We start from the raw sequence: 14,696 nt of genomic DNA, 5'->3' as shown, positions 1-14,696 counted from the left end.
GGGATGGTGGAAAATCAAGAGTCCTTTCGCCCCTTCAGACTCCTCATCTTTTTGAGGCCAACCTCGACCCCACCCCATGTTCCAGGAAGGGATGCCTGCTTCCACCAATGGGCTTCTAAAGCCCATCTGCACATTTACCTGCCTGTTCACACCATCAGGCTTAGCATCATCCAGCCACCCATCCATCCATGTAACCATTCATCCATTCCATTCTTCCTGCCTTCCCTCCAACTATCATTTTCCATCCATCCTTCCATCCATCTTTCCATGATCCATCCTCCCATGTAACCATCCATCCATCCATTATCCATCCACTCTTCCTTCCTTCTCTCCATCCACCATCCATCCATGTAACCATTCATCCATTCATCCAGCCACCCATCCATCCATGTAACCATTCATCCATTCCATTCTTCCTTCCTTCCTTCCAGCCACCCATCCATCCATGTAACCATTCATCCATTCCATTCTTCCTGCCTTCCCTCCAGCTATCATCTATCCATCCATCTTTCCATCCATCTTTCCATGATCCATCCTCCCATGTAACCATCCATCCATCCATCCATTATACATCCATTCTTCCTTCTTTCTCTCCATCCACCATCCATCCATGTAACCATTCATCCATTCCATTCTTCCTGCCTTCCCTCCAACTATCATCTATCCATCCATCCATCCTTCCATCCATCTTTCCATGATCCATCCTCCCATGTAACCATTCATCCATCCATTATCCATCCATTCTTCCTTCCTTCTCTCCATCCACCATCCATCCATCCATCCATCCATCCATCCATCCATCCATCCATCCATGTAACCATTCATCCATTCCATTCTTCCTGCCTTCCCTCCAGCTATCATCTATCCATCCATCCTTCCATCCATCTTTCCATGATCCATCCTCCCATGTAACCATCCATCCATTATCCATCCATTCTTCCTTCCTTCTGTCCATCATTCATCCATCCATCCATCTATCCATCCATCCATTTTTCCTTCCTTCCTTCCATTCATCCATATAACCTACCTTCCTTCCTTCCTTCCCTTCTTTCCTTCCCTCCCTCCCTTCTTCCTTCCCCCTGCCCTCCACTCCCCTTCCCTCCCCTCCCCTGCCCTCCCTTCCCTTCCCTCTAGCCATCCATCCATCCATCCATCCATCCTTCCTTCCTTCCTTTCATCCATTCATTTATCCACCCACCCATCCATTCATCTACCCACTCACCAATCCACCTATCCATCCATCTATCCATTCATCCATCCATCCACCCACCCACTCATCTACCAACCCATCCATCCATCCACCCACCCACTCATCTACCTACCCATCCATCCACCCACCCTTCCTTCCTTCCTTCCATCTATCCATCCACTCACCCACCAGCCACCCACTCAGCCACCTACCCATCCATCTGCCCACCCACCCTTCCTTCCTTCTATCATCCATCCATTTGTCCTTCCATCCATCCACCCATTCTTCCCACCCCCAACCCCCCCCCCCCATTCTTCTTTGTATCCCATGGCCTTTCTCAGGGCCTAGTACAGCAGGCTTTCAATAAATAATAACCACCACTATTTTATTTACTGCTTACTATGAGCAAGTCAGTATTTTAAGGGCTTTAAATATTGAATGAATTGTATTTTTCCTCTAAAAAGATAGGCAAATTTATGTTGTAATAGACACTAAAGATCAAATACAGACTCTTATAAACTGGGTATTGCTTAAAGCCATTGAAATTAAAGCACTAAGAAAGTGAAGGATTTCTTCAGACCGTTCTGAGAAGGTCTGAACACCTCTGGAGTGGATTCTCTGAATGTCTTTTGCATTAATGTTTCTGTAATGCTTTCCTGCTCCTGAGGAAAAAAAAAAAAATGATTCTCCCTTCCTGTACCATCACCTAAAGGCCACATTTTATTTTAAGCGCTCTGTCATAGCTCCAGGAATTGTGTGCATTTTTCATAATAACATTTTAAAATATTGATACAGAATCTTAACGCAGAACGATTTATTTAGCAATCCATTTACACTCAAAAATGTGGGGGGAGGGGGAATGTCATACCGAGAGAATTTCCTTCTGAATTAACAGAAGAAAATGCTCCCATTTTTATTCTGCTTAATTCTGCCTTTCCCAGATTAGCATATTTTCCACTCCAGCTATAATTCACCGGGCTACTTATCTCGTACTAATATTTACACCATGATCACGAGTGGGTGAGAAAAAAATTTGGCAGCTGGTAAGGCGTCCACTCTGTTTCTCAACTGTGGATTATTTTTCTCATTTGTATTATGCTGTTAAATATCTCAATAAATCAATGATGGAGAAAAGTATCTCTACAAATTAGGGGGAAAATAACATTACAGAACTATTAGCAAAAATGAGATTTGTGCAACCGATTTTTCCATGCTCTGGACAGTCCCCAGTGCCTTGATTTCCATCTCAATCAATACTCGAGAGGACAGCAGGGCCTCACCCCTTTTAAAGGCAATTCTGGGCACACAGTCAGCTGCTTGTCCATCACCAGGCTAGGCTCAGCCCTCTAGAATGTCCAGAAGAGCCAGCCTGGTTTCTCTTCCCCACTGAACAAGCTGTGTTGCCATTGCAGGAAAAGCAAGAGCCAGGCACCGTGGCTCATGCCTATAATCCCAGCACTTTGGGAGACCGAGGTAGACAGATCACGAGGTCAGGAGTTCAAGACCAGCCTGGCCAACATGGTGAAACCCTGTCTCTACTAAAAATACAAAAATTAGCTGGGCGCAGTGGCATGCGCCTGCATTCCCAGCTACTCAGGAGGCTGAGGAAGGAGAATCGCTTGATCCGGGGAGGTGGAGGTTGCAGTGAGCTGAGATTGCGCCACTGCAGTCCAGCCTGGGTAACAGAGCGAGACTCTGTTTAAAAAAAAAGAAAAAAGAAAAGCAGTGCCCAGCTGGAAGAGAACTGTTATGACCCCTGAAAAGCCACACCCCCAGATCACTGATCCCCCAAAATGACTGATGCAGGCATCAAGCCCCCTGCTGAGGCCCAGGCTTTGAACTTCCTGTGGGGCAACGTCCACCTCTGGGCTGGACCTGCCACTTGATGTCTGTGGAAGGAGGAGGTGCCCTCGCGGTGGAGTGACTGCAAATCACACTGGTCTGTTGTGCTTGGTCTTTCCTTCCCAGCTGCCCAAAAGAACACCTTCCTGGACTCTTGTTACTGAAACACCATTGGATAAATACCACTAAGAAAGTGGGAAGCCACTGAGAAAGGGACTTTGCAAAATACTCCTAAAGAAGCCACACTGTTATCACAACCTCCAATCCTGTCCACCTCAGAAGGAAGGCTGAGTGAGAAAAAGCAAGAACCCATTCAGCTCCTCACTGAGGCAGCTTTTCTTTAAAGAATATAAACTATGCATCCTCATTTTTTATGGTGTGATTTGTTCACTTAAACAAGGGAAGTAAGGGGCTAATATTGAAGTCCTTGAAAAAAGAAATCGTTTCCGTATAAATAGGTTCTGCTATCCATCCATGCTTGTCCCCAGCCGACAGAATGAGTCAGCTGTTAGCTTCTGCTGCCAGCATCTCCCCCCGCCCAAGCGGTAGGAGGCACATCTGTTGCCAGACAATGTCCTAATACACCCGGAAACATGATCACCTCTTTTCTGAACTGATCCGGAGCCCAGCGCAGCACATCCAAGGGTCTGCACTCAATTTATCCCTCCGACGCCCAGAACGGAGCTGTGTGCTGCAGGTATTAGGGCCAACGTCATGCCAATACAAAAGTTTGATTTCATGGACAATTAAACAGGGTCTCCATGCTGAATGAAACTGTCATTCACCGCCCGAGATTTCTGGTTCCATGCACTCACACAACCAACCACTTGACTGTCAGCCTGCAGCTCAGAGTAAATGCAAGCCTGTCGGTTGTTTATTTCTTCAATACTGCCATTTCTCTTTGTATAAATGGTCAATCCGGGTTAGAAATTTTACTGAAGCAGGTGGGGCTTAAACACGAGTCTAAATACATCTGATTTTAAAAAAAAGACAGTTAGCTTCCATCGGATCCTCATTCAAGGCAGGAGGCAAAATGCACTGCATGTTAAGATGACGAAGAAAGACAGCCTGTGTTGCGGGCTGACCCCAGGAAAGAGTGGGAAACCGGTCTGACAAGCTGTCAGAAATGCGCTTATGAGAAAGGCAAGCAGTGCGTGAGGGGACTGTGGCGTCAGAGCCACGGTGGCAGCCCCTCTTGCTGAACCTGCTGACTTGGAACATCTATGGATATCAAACCTTCAGAGAAATACTGATTTTCTTCCTTATTCACTTGAAAACTCCCCGTTGCCAAAGACTGAGATTGAACAAAATCAATGGGGAGGGAACTGGGAAGCCCCCAGGGGACTACCAGTGGACAGTGGTCCAGGCCTCCAGCTGGGGGGTGTCCCCATCAGGCACGGGACCTGTCCTCCAGCCACCAGCCCTCATCTCTGGGCTACACGCATTATTTGAGGAAAAAAAAAAAAAAAAGGCAATACAATGTCTGCCTGCATTGGGTACTTTCTAAATATGTATTTCATGGCTGCTTTGGAGAGGAAAATATATTTATAGTTCCTTTAGTGTCATTCCAGTCTGTTGTGTAAATATGTAAATTAGACTTCATGATCTAAACAGTAAAATGCCTTAGAATAATCTGTGTAAATAAATCATCTGCATATGCCCAGTGCATAGTTTCCAGTGCCTTCCAGGGAGCTTTGCAACACCGACTTGGAGGAAACTTATGCACAGCCAGAGAAAGGAACGTGTCGGCCAGGCTGTGCTGGCGGAAGCTGATGGCGGTGTCCCTGGGCTCACACTCGAGGAGCGCCCTCTCCAGGAATAAAAGGGGATCTGTGCTCTAGCCTGGTGCGAATTTCATTAGCTGCTGTTCAGTTGTGTCTCCACATGGCCACAGCAACAGGGGCTATGCAGTAGAATGTGCAAGGGTGGAAGGAAGGATGAGGATGGGAGGGCAGGACGCTCCACTGTCATCTGCCTGGGCTGCCCAGGCCCGCTGGCCGCCCTCTGCAAAGCAACAAAGCTGATGAGTGTCTTGTCTCCCAGGGGCAAGGTAGAGACTCAGCTGGATAGACATCAGGCCGAGATGACCACCTGGGCCAGAGGGGCTGCCTGGCACTGAGTGCCCATCTCCCAGATACCCAGCAGTGAGGGCCCTTGTGTGGCCTCTCCCCATACAAAACGGGGCCCATTCATTGCACCTGGAGCAAACCACACCCCGCCTGGAGAACGTCTTACTAGGGAGCTTCGGTGGGAAATGAGATGACACAGCATTTAATGTTCTGTGCGATGAGGCCTGTAATGGATGACAGCTGAGATCCAAAGCCCTCAGGTACCGGCAAGGTGTTTCAATATTGACAATCCATAAAGCGTTTCATTTGCCTGAGCTGCTGCTGGCCTTAGTCATAGAAGGGAGGGGGCGTCTTTCTTTTTTTTTTGAGACGGAGTCTCGCTCTGTTGCCCAGGCTGGAGTGCAGTGGCCAGATCTCAGCTCACTGCAAGATCCGCCTCCCGGGTTTACGCCATTCTCCTGCCTCAGCCTCCCAAGTAGCTGGGACTACAGGCGCCCGCCAACTCGCCCAGCTAGTTTTTTGTATTTTTTAGTAGAGACGGGGTTTTGCCGTGTTAGCTAGGTTGGTCTCGATCTCCTGACCTCGCGATCCACCCGTCTCGGCCTCCCAAAGTGCTGGGATTACAGGCTTGAGCCACCGCGCCCGGCCTGGAGGGGGCGTCTTTCTCAACTTCCCACGGAAGACCACGGGTCCCGCGGCCCGCTTGGGTTCCCTTCATGACCCGAAAGGGGAGATCGTTGGTGACCTGTTTTGGAATGTTGAGCAGCCAAGCGGAAGTAAGTGCAGGATCTTCAGCCCGCGCTGAAAAAGCCGGCGTCTTCTTGTTAAGTCTGTTGTCAAGCCTTGGTCCCCCGTGGGTCAGTTTCCACACTCTGGCCCAACCCTGCTGAGCTCAGACTCAGCTGACTTCAGAAGCTTCTCCACGCTCCGAGGCGTGGGCCCAGTGTGAAGCCCTCGCCGACACGCCAATTGCTTCTTATCCGCATGGCCTGCTAGGCTCCCTGGGCTGCCCCAGTAACCAACAGGCGTCCTGTTCCCTTCGTGACGGCAGGCGGAGCAGCATATGAGAACCTGAGGAGAAGGTCAAGGCCTCCCTCGGCAAGCCTGAGAACCAATGCCTTATTGCTGCCTGGAAAATGTCGAGACGTGTTCACAGCGTTAAGAGGCTGAGCCCAGGCACCCGTGTCTGGCTGGTGCTGCCCCATCCCACAGGCTGGTCTCCCGCACCAGAGTGCTCAAAGACACATTGGTGTGCTCGGCGGAGCAGGCTGGGGAGGATGGACACGGTGGCTTTTTAAATGATTACTTTAAGCTAAACAAATCATTTTGAGATAGTTGAAGAGTCCCAAGTGGGTGTAAGAACCCAACGGAGAGCAAGTCTGTGCATCCTTTACCCAATGTCCCCCAGTGGTAACATCCTGCAAAACTGTGCTGCGACCTCACAGCTGGGACACGGGCAGTGATGCGGTCGAGATCCAGAATGCCTCCTTCTGTGGCCCTGTGACAGCCACCCGTCTGCTGGGATCCATAATCTCTAGTCAAGGAGGCAGGCATTCAGGGAGGAGGAAGTTTCGTAGCCAGGCCCTTCTGTGGTTTTCTGGTACAGGTGTCTTTTTTTTTGAGATAGAGTCTTGCTCTGTTGCCCAGGCTGGAGTGCAGTGGCGCAATCTCAGCTCACTGCAACCTCTGCCTTCTGGGTTCAAGCAATTCTCCCGCCTCAGCTTCCTGAGTAGCTGGGACTATAGGTGCGTGCCACCACACCAGGCTAATTTTTTTTTTCTATTTTCAGTAGAGATGGGGTTTCTCCATGTTGGTCAGGCTGGACTGGAACTCCTGACCTCAAGTGATCTGCCCACCTCGGCTTCCCAAAGTGCTGCAATTACAGGCGTCTTAATCTGCTCTTGGTGCCATGGGTCCCTGTGGCGATCTGTTGGCTCAAGGACACTTTCTCAGAATGGTTGTAGATACAAAAAGTAAAATTGGAAAGGAAACCAATTCTACTGGTGATACGGTTTGGCTCTGTGTCCCCACCCAAATCTCAAGTTGAATTGTCATCCCCGGTGTTGGGGGAGGGGCCTGGTGGGAGGTGCCTGGATCACTGGGGTGGGTTTCTCATGAATGGTTTTAGGACCACGCCTTTGGTGCTGTTCTCACAATAGGGAGTGAGTTCTCATGAGACCTGGTTGTTTAAAAGTGTGTGGTACCTCCCCACTCACTCTCTTCCTCCTGCCCCAGCCATGTGGCATGCCAGCTCCCTGTTCGCTTTCTGCCATGGTTGGAAGCTTCCTGGGGCCTCCCCAGAAGCAGAGCCACCATGTTTCCTGTACAGCCTGCAGAACCGTGAGCCAACTAAACTTTTTTTCTTTATAAATTACTCAGTCTCAGACATTTCTTTATGGCGATGTGAGAACAGAGTCATACAACTGGTAATGCCTACGATCACCCGGAGGCACCCGCAGGTTCCTGGGAACCCGTGTCTCCAGGTAATGCTGGAGGCACGGATTATGGGTAGTTTTCTCTGCACTAACTTGTTTGGTGACATGGTTCCCTGGAAGACACGTGAAGAGCTGGATTTCGGTGACCTGCGGCCACCGTTATCCCAGCGCAACTCAAAAGTCTACGCTTCATGGACTCATTGGCCGACAAGGTCCAGCAGAGAGTCTACAAATGACTGTGATTTCAACGTAAGGACACGTCCAAACAGCGTCGTGAAATATCTGCAGTGGCTGGGAGGTCATATGAAAGTATTGCTGGAAGTGTCACAGGTCCTGCTATGAGTTATGTGGTTTCTTAGCTATATTATGCGTAGAATTATGTCCCTGCCCCCCACTGCAAATTCATATGTTGAAGTCCTAAACCCCAATACCTCCGAATGAGCTTATTTGGAAATAGGGTAGTTGTGGATGTAATTAGCTAGGATGAAGTCCTGCTGGAGTAGGTGGGTTCCCAGTCTAGTGTGACTGGCGTCCTCATAAAACATAAAACTGAGATGCAGACACACCTACAGGGAGATCACCATGGGAAGATGAAGGCAGAGGTGGGTGAAGCACCTGTCAGCCCCGGATCACCCAGGATGGCCCATAACCACCAGAAGCTGGGGGACAGGTTACAGGAAACAGATTCTCCCTCACAGCCTCAGGAGGAGCCCGCCCTGCTGCCACTTTGACTGTGGGCTTCCAGCCTCCAAAACCATGAGACAACCCATGTCTGTTGTGGAGGCCACCTAGTTTGTGGGACTTTGCTATGGCAGCCCTGGATAATGAATGGGCCTGCATCCATAGTTAAAGGAAATGCCAAATTCCAGTTAGAGATCAGTGAAAAGAAAATGTGTATTTTCCCCCATCCAACCTCACGGATCTCCTGAATTCTATCTGTGAACCCCTGGATCTCCTGAATTCTATTTGTTACATCTGTCATTGTGTCAGGGCACTGGTTCCCTTCTTCCCCACCAAATTACTTTTGAAAGATTATTAGTTACAAGTATCTTCTAGAAACTTCTTTTTGGAGACAGAGTCTTGCTCTATTGCCCAGGCTGGAGTGAGGTAGCACCATCTTGGTTCACTGCAAGCTCCACCTCCCGGGTTCACGCCATTCTCCTGCCTCAGCCTCCCGAGTAGCTGGGACTACAGGCACCTGCCACCATGCCTGGCTAATTTTTTTTTTGTATTTTTGGTAGAGACGGGGTTTCACCGTGTTAGCCAGGATGGTCTCAATCTCCTGACCTCATGATCCGCCTGCCTCGGCCTCCCAAAGTATTGGGATTACAGGTGTGAGCCATCATGCCCAGCCTTTTTTTTTTTTTTGAGACGGAGCCTTGCTCTGTCACCCAGGCTGGAAGAGTTGATGAAGAAATCAGTGCTTTCCCTGGATATGGGGAGGAAAGTGTCTGAAGTGGTTTCTTAAGTCTGGGCTGCTCCCTGTCACTGGCCCCCTCCCTCTTGGCCACCACAAAGCCTCAATTTGGCCCCAGACCCCACACATCTCAGCTCCTGTCAATCTCTGAGAGTGTTCTTTAATCAAAGTCATTAGTAAAGGGCCAGCTGGCTGTGCGAGGGGCCATGGGCTTTTACAGGCAGTGACCACTGCTCAACTCACATCCTTTACCAACTCAGGACCCTCTGTATCCGCAACAGGACAGACGCCCTGCTCAAAAGATACTCTCAGGGTCCCCCAGGGGAGCACGTCGGGATTTCTGAGTTCTTGGGTCAAAGAAATGTTCATATTGCCTTTGGCTTTTTCGCACTTAGGCAATAAATTTCTCCTTAGAAGTTTCTAGAAGGAGGCCAGGCGTGGTGGCTCAGGCCAGTAATCCCATCACTCTGGGAGGCCGAGGCGGGTAGATCACTTGAGGTCAGGAGTTTGAGACCAGCTTGGCCAATACAGTGAAACCCCCTCTCTACTAAAAATACAAAAATTAGCCGGGCATGATGGTGGGTGCCTGTAATCCCAGCTACTCAGGAGGCTGAGGCAGGAGAATTGGTTGAACCCGGGAGGCGGAGGTTGCAGGGAGCTGAGATTGCGCCATTGCACTCCAGCCTGGGTAACAGAGTGAGACTCCGTCTCAAAAAAATAATAATAAATAATAAAATAAAGAAGTTTCTAGAAGGCACTTGTAACTAATAATCTTTCAAAAGCAATTTGGTGGGGGAGCAGGGAATGCGTGTGCTGACACAGTGACAGAGGTAACTTTGGGGTCTTTCCTTTTGGTCTAATAGCCTCTTTAAATATTAGACTAAAGCAGTTCCGAGCACCGTGGTCCCTCTGGCAGGCAGGGTTTGATGGCTCGCTTCCTGAATAGTGTGCCTGACACATTACATATTTTCATGCTCAGATGTTCATGATTAACTGTGCAACCATCTGAAGGTCATATTGGAGCTGGTCCGTGCTCTCCGTGTTAGGCGATACCCTCTAGCTCCCAGCAGTCATATCCGACACACCTGATCAGAAACTCATTTCCCAATAATGCCCATCCTCAGTTATTAAAGGCAAATGGAAGGAAAGATGAAACAAATTCTGCTGGTGAATAGGGCTGGAAATGGATCTTAAACATCATTTTCGGAAGCCTAAAAAAATGAAGCAAACGATGTGTCGCTTTTGCTATTAATAAGAATCTTCGTATTATCAGAAACAAGCACGACACTTTCCATCTCGGCTGAAAACATTTAGAACCCTGACATGGGTCCCTGAAAACACTCACGGATGAGTTTGAAAATGCCTTTTAATGTCCCTATGTTCTCATTCACCTGTTTCTAGGAATAACCATTATCATCCTAAGTAAGTGTCCTGGGGCTAAAACATCCCAAAACGAATGCCCTTAAGGTGAACGGCACAGCTGTGACTATGAAAACTGGGGGGAGGTGAGTGAGCCACGAACATCTTCTTTCAGCAAAACCGCCCTGGTGGTCTCAGCTTTGTTGGGGGAAAATGCTGAAAGAGAAAGGGATGGAAGCCCCAGCCACAGTCTTAGAAGCATTGCCGTCAGCTGGGCTGAGACCCCGTTTGTGGGGCCTGCCACCCTACCTGAGGGCCGGGCCTCGATGACGTAGCCTGTGGTGGGTGTGTCGCCGGAGTGTCCCTCAGTCCACTGCAGCGTCAGTTCAGAGGCGGACTTGGTGACCAGGACATCTCTAGGCGAGCCTGGGGACCCTGCGGGATAAAGAAAAGATAGGTGAGGCATCAGCTCCGGGGGGCTCACATCCCACTGTGTAAGATTTCACAGGGGGGGTCAGACTGGTCGAGGCTGCAGAGTGTCTGGGCAGGTTACTTAGCCTCACACAGCCATGGTTTTTCATCTTAAAAACAGGGAGGCAAGGCCAGGCATGGTGGCTCACACCTGTAATCCCGGCAGTTTGGGAAGCTGAGACAGGTGGATCGCTTGAGCCCAGGAGTTTGAGACCAGCCTGGGCAACATGGCGAAAACCCGTCTCTACAAGATACAAAAAAATTAGCCAGGTGTGGTTATGCACGCCTGTAGCCCAGTTACTCGGGAGGCTGAGGCAGGAGGATCACTTGAGCCCGGGGAGGTTGAGGCTGCAGTGAGCCGTGATCATGCCACTGCACTCCAGCCTGGGTGACTGAGTGAGACCCTGTTTCAAAAAACAAACAACAACAACAAAAAAACCTGAAGAGGGCAGGAAAGAGCTGGCGCATGCAGGGCGCCCCGCACTGTGCCCGGGACTAAGCGGCACTCCCTGAACGCCAGTTCTGCCGCCCACGCCTTCTTGTCTTTAAACAAAGGACAGAACAGTTGGGTAAGCGGGAAGTTACATGCTTCTTCCCCATGACCTGGAAAACTTTAAAATGTTCTGATTTATTTCAAATGCCAAATTCAGTTATTTTTCTCTTAAGATTTCTCCAAAAAAAAAAAAAAAAAAACAACTAAAACTTTACATGCTGAATATTTAAGAATTTGCTCACAGATGTAACAAGTCCACCTGCAAAGTCCATGTTGACATGTGCTTTTGAAGACGTCCATGTTCCCCAGACATCACCGATTTGATGCCAGCTCTCAGCCACCTGCATCTCCTTGCTGAGCATGTCGACGGATCCCAGCTCAGTGAAGCAGGAGACGGGAAGCTAAGGTTGCAATTGACATCGTCTGCCCCTGGAGTCCCACTTACCCTCGGCTGGCCCGGCTGTGACATTGGCTTGGAGCTCGGGCCCGTAGGTGATGGTCCGCGCTTGGACACGGAAGAAATAGGTCACCCCCTTGGTGAGGTCCCGCACCTTCAGCCAGCGCTGCCAGTTCCCTCGCACTTCCACAGTCACTACCTTGCTCACCCCTGCAGCCGCCAGAAGCAAAGGAAAGAAGGGGGTTCAGCCTGGAGAAGCAACTGTGCACCGTCTGTTCTGTTGCTGATAACAAGGAAAGCGGTCCCCGCGGTTTGCTAAGGAAGTATTTCTTACAACTAGGAGGAGTTTACGTGGTGATAATAGCCAATTTTCAGCACAGATAAGTGTAATTAGAGCTTAAGCTTGATAAGTGGGTGCTGACAAAGAAAAGAACAACACAAAAGGGGGACGCTGCGGTCTCAGGAATGGTGTGAGGGAGGAACTGGGTGGGGTGGGGGGCGGTGGTCCTGCCAGTCTCCAGGTTGGACACTCTGGGGAACGTCCCTTCCCACTTAGCTCTGAGCTGTGCAAAGTCCGGTGTCACTTGTAGGGTGACTGCAAGCTTCCGGACACAGTCACGAGGGAGGGGAGTGATACGGTTGGGCTGTGTCCCCACCCAAATCTCACCTTGAATTGTAATAATCCCCAGGTGTCAAGGGTGGGGCCAGGGGAGAGAACTGAATCATGGGGGCAATTTCTCCCATTCTGTTCTTGTGGTAGTGAATAAGTCTCATGAGATCTGGTGGTTTTACATATGGGAGGTTCCCCGCACACGCTCTCTTGCCTGCCACCATGTCAGACGTGACTTTGCTTCTCCTTTGCCTTCCACTATGATTGTGAGGCCTCCCCAGCCATGTGGAACTGTGAGTCCATTAAACCTCCTTCCTTTATAAATTACCCCGTCTCAAGTATGTTTTTATTAGCAGTGTGAGAACAGATTAATACAGGGAGCGTATACAAGACCTAGGAAGATACTCCATCTAGTTAGACCCCATGAGGAAGCTGCAGCCTGCCTGGGTTGGCCAACTTGTGACCTACGGGCCTCAAATGAGTCATCAGAACTTTATCTGTGGACCTTGAAGCAAGGATTAAAAAAATTAAGTTTTCACTACAAGTATTGATGCCTTGATTTAGAGGACGATGGCAACATAAGAGACAAAAGTACTCAAACCTATGTGACGTTACAAACAAGTGATCATGCAAAAGTCTTGCTGGTTGTATTACCTAGAAATAGAAAATGGAGATTTCACATTTTGGGAGAGAGGATAAATACTGAAAATTTCACATACGCAGCATTTTCCAGAAGGAAAAACAAAGTTCTTTGGTTAAACAAGTTTGCAAATGATGCATTAAAAAAAAAAAGTTAGACAAGTTCTCTCAACTGCCAGACTTCTCAGAACTTTCAATAGATTTATCTCTACCAGGCAGCTCTTAAAGGAGGATATCAAGATATGGTACTTCCAGGATGGACTGATTGGCAGAGCTTATTTTCCAAGGAGCATCCCTGAGAAGACCTGCCCTCGGTGAGTGGCACCCACCATCCTGGGTCCACCTGCCCAGCCCTGTCCTCCTGCTGTCAGCCCTGAGAAACGGCTGCCCTTGGTGCAGGAGGGCCATGTGCTTCTAGTCAGCACCTGGAATATCCTGGTCACCTCCACTTCAGAAGAGAACAAAGTGCCTTCCTCCTACAAAACAGGTCCATCTTTCATCAAAGCAAATTTCCCTTATCCTAAAAATCTCCAAAATACCTTCTAGCTGGTTCAGTGTTTTCATATTATTCCTTTTATCAAACATATATTCAGCTAAATCATTTTCTTCCAAATTATTTTGGCTGCCTTTTTTTTTTTTTTTTTTGAGATGGAGTCTCACTCTGCTGCCCAGGCTGGTGTACAATGGTGCGATCTCAGTTCACTGCAACCTCCGCCTCCTGAGTTCAAGTGATTCTCCTGCCTTCGCCTCATGAGTAGCTGGGATTACAGGCGCATGCCACCATGCTAATTTCTGTATTTTTAGTTTCACCATGTTGGCTGGGTTGGTCTTGAACTCCTGACCTCAAGCGATCCGTCCATCTCGCCCTCCCAGCGTGCTGGGATTACAGGTGTGAGCCACCATGCCTGGGGCCAATTTTGGCTACTTTTGAGTGACCCTCCAAATCTGGGTTTTCCAGAGCCTGACCCTGACCTTCCACTGCTCAGAAAGGTGACGAGGATGACAGTTTGTGCACACAGTGACTGTCGTCAGCACACAAACTGGGTCCTGTCCAATGTAAAGTGATTCTAGGGAGCAACTGTTTTTTTGTTTTGTTTTGTTTCCATTGTTGTTAAAAATGCCTTCCTTCTCCCTGGAGCAAAAACAAACCCAGGAACAGATTTTGTAAATTCTATCCCAATAGGAGGCAGAGCCAGCCTGACCTTCTCCCCATCTCAGGTGTGTCAGAATTTTATTTATTTAATCAATTTTTAAACCATGCCCCGCACTGCAAAGCCTCAGGGTACAATCCCATAAACCACCACCATTTAAAACATTTTAAAACATGTAAAAATAGCTCTGCCATAAAATCGGATTCCCAAGTACATGGCTCAGTGCTCGAGTGGCCTGGCGCTCAGGGTGGTGTGATGCTCTGGGTGGCCTAGTGCTCCGGGTGGCCTGGTGCTCTAGGTGACCTGGCACTCTAGGCGTCATGCTGCTCCAGGTGACCTGGTGCTCTGGGAAGCCTGGTGCTCCAGGTGGTGTGGCACCCTGGGTGATGCAATGCTCTGGGTGGCCTGGCGCTCCAGGTGGTGTGGTGCTGTGGGTGGTGTGGCACCCTGGGTGATGCAATGCTCTGGGTGGTGTGGTGCTCCAGGTGGTGTGATGCTCCGGGTGGCCTGGTGCTCCAGGTGGTGTGATGCTGTGTGTGGTGTGGTGCTCCAGGTGGTGTGATGCTCCAGGTGGCCTGGTGCTCCTGGTGGTGTGATGTTGTGGGTGGTATGATGCTCCAGGTG

General features: G+C 49.3%; 1 protein-coding gene across 2 annotated transcripts in view; it reads right to left on the bottom strand.

Annotated features, from left to right (window-relative positions):
- Nucleotides 1-14,696, bottom strand: part of SDK1 (sidekick cell adhesion molecule 1) — a 982,307-nt gene that overhangs the window by 43,578 nt on the left and 924,033 nt on the right. For both annotated transcript variants that reach the window (XM_030933228.1, XM_030933229.1), the window contains 2 exons: nucleotides 11,721-11,882; nucleotides 10,621-10,746 (listed from right to left, as the gene is read on the bottom strand). In XM_030933228.1, coding sequence (XP_030789088.1) covers nucleotides 10,621-10,746; nucleotides 11,721-11,882 — 288 coding nt within the window. The remainder of the gene's footprint in view (nucleotides 1-10,620; nucleotides 10,747-11,720; nucleotides 11,883-14,696) is intronic.

The sequence above is a fragment of the Rhinopithecus roxellana genome, chromosome 6 (genome assembly GCF_007565055.1).
Source record: "Rhinopithecus roxellana isolate Shanxi Qingling chromosome 6, ASM756505v1, whole genome shotgun sequence".
NCBI classification, from domain to species: domain Eukaryota; kingdom Metazoa; phylum Chordata; class Mammalia; order Primates; family Cercopithecidae; genus Rhinopithecus; species Rhinopithecus roxellana.
This window is presented reverse-complemented; position numbering and strand designations above follow the sequence as displayed.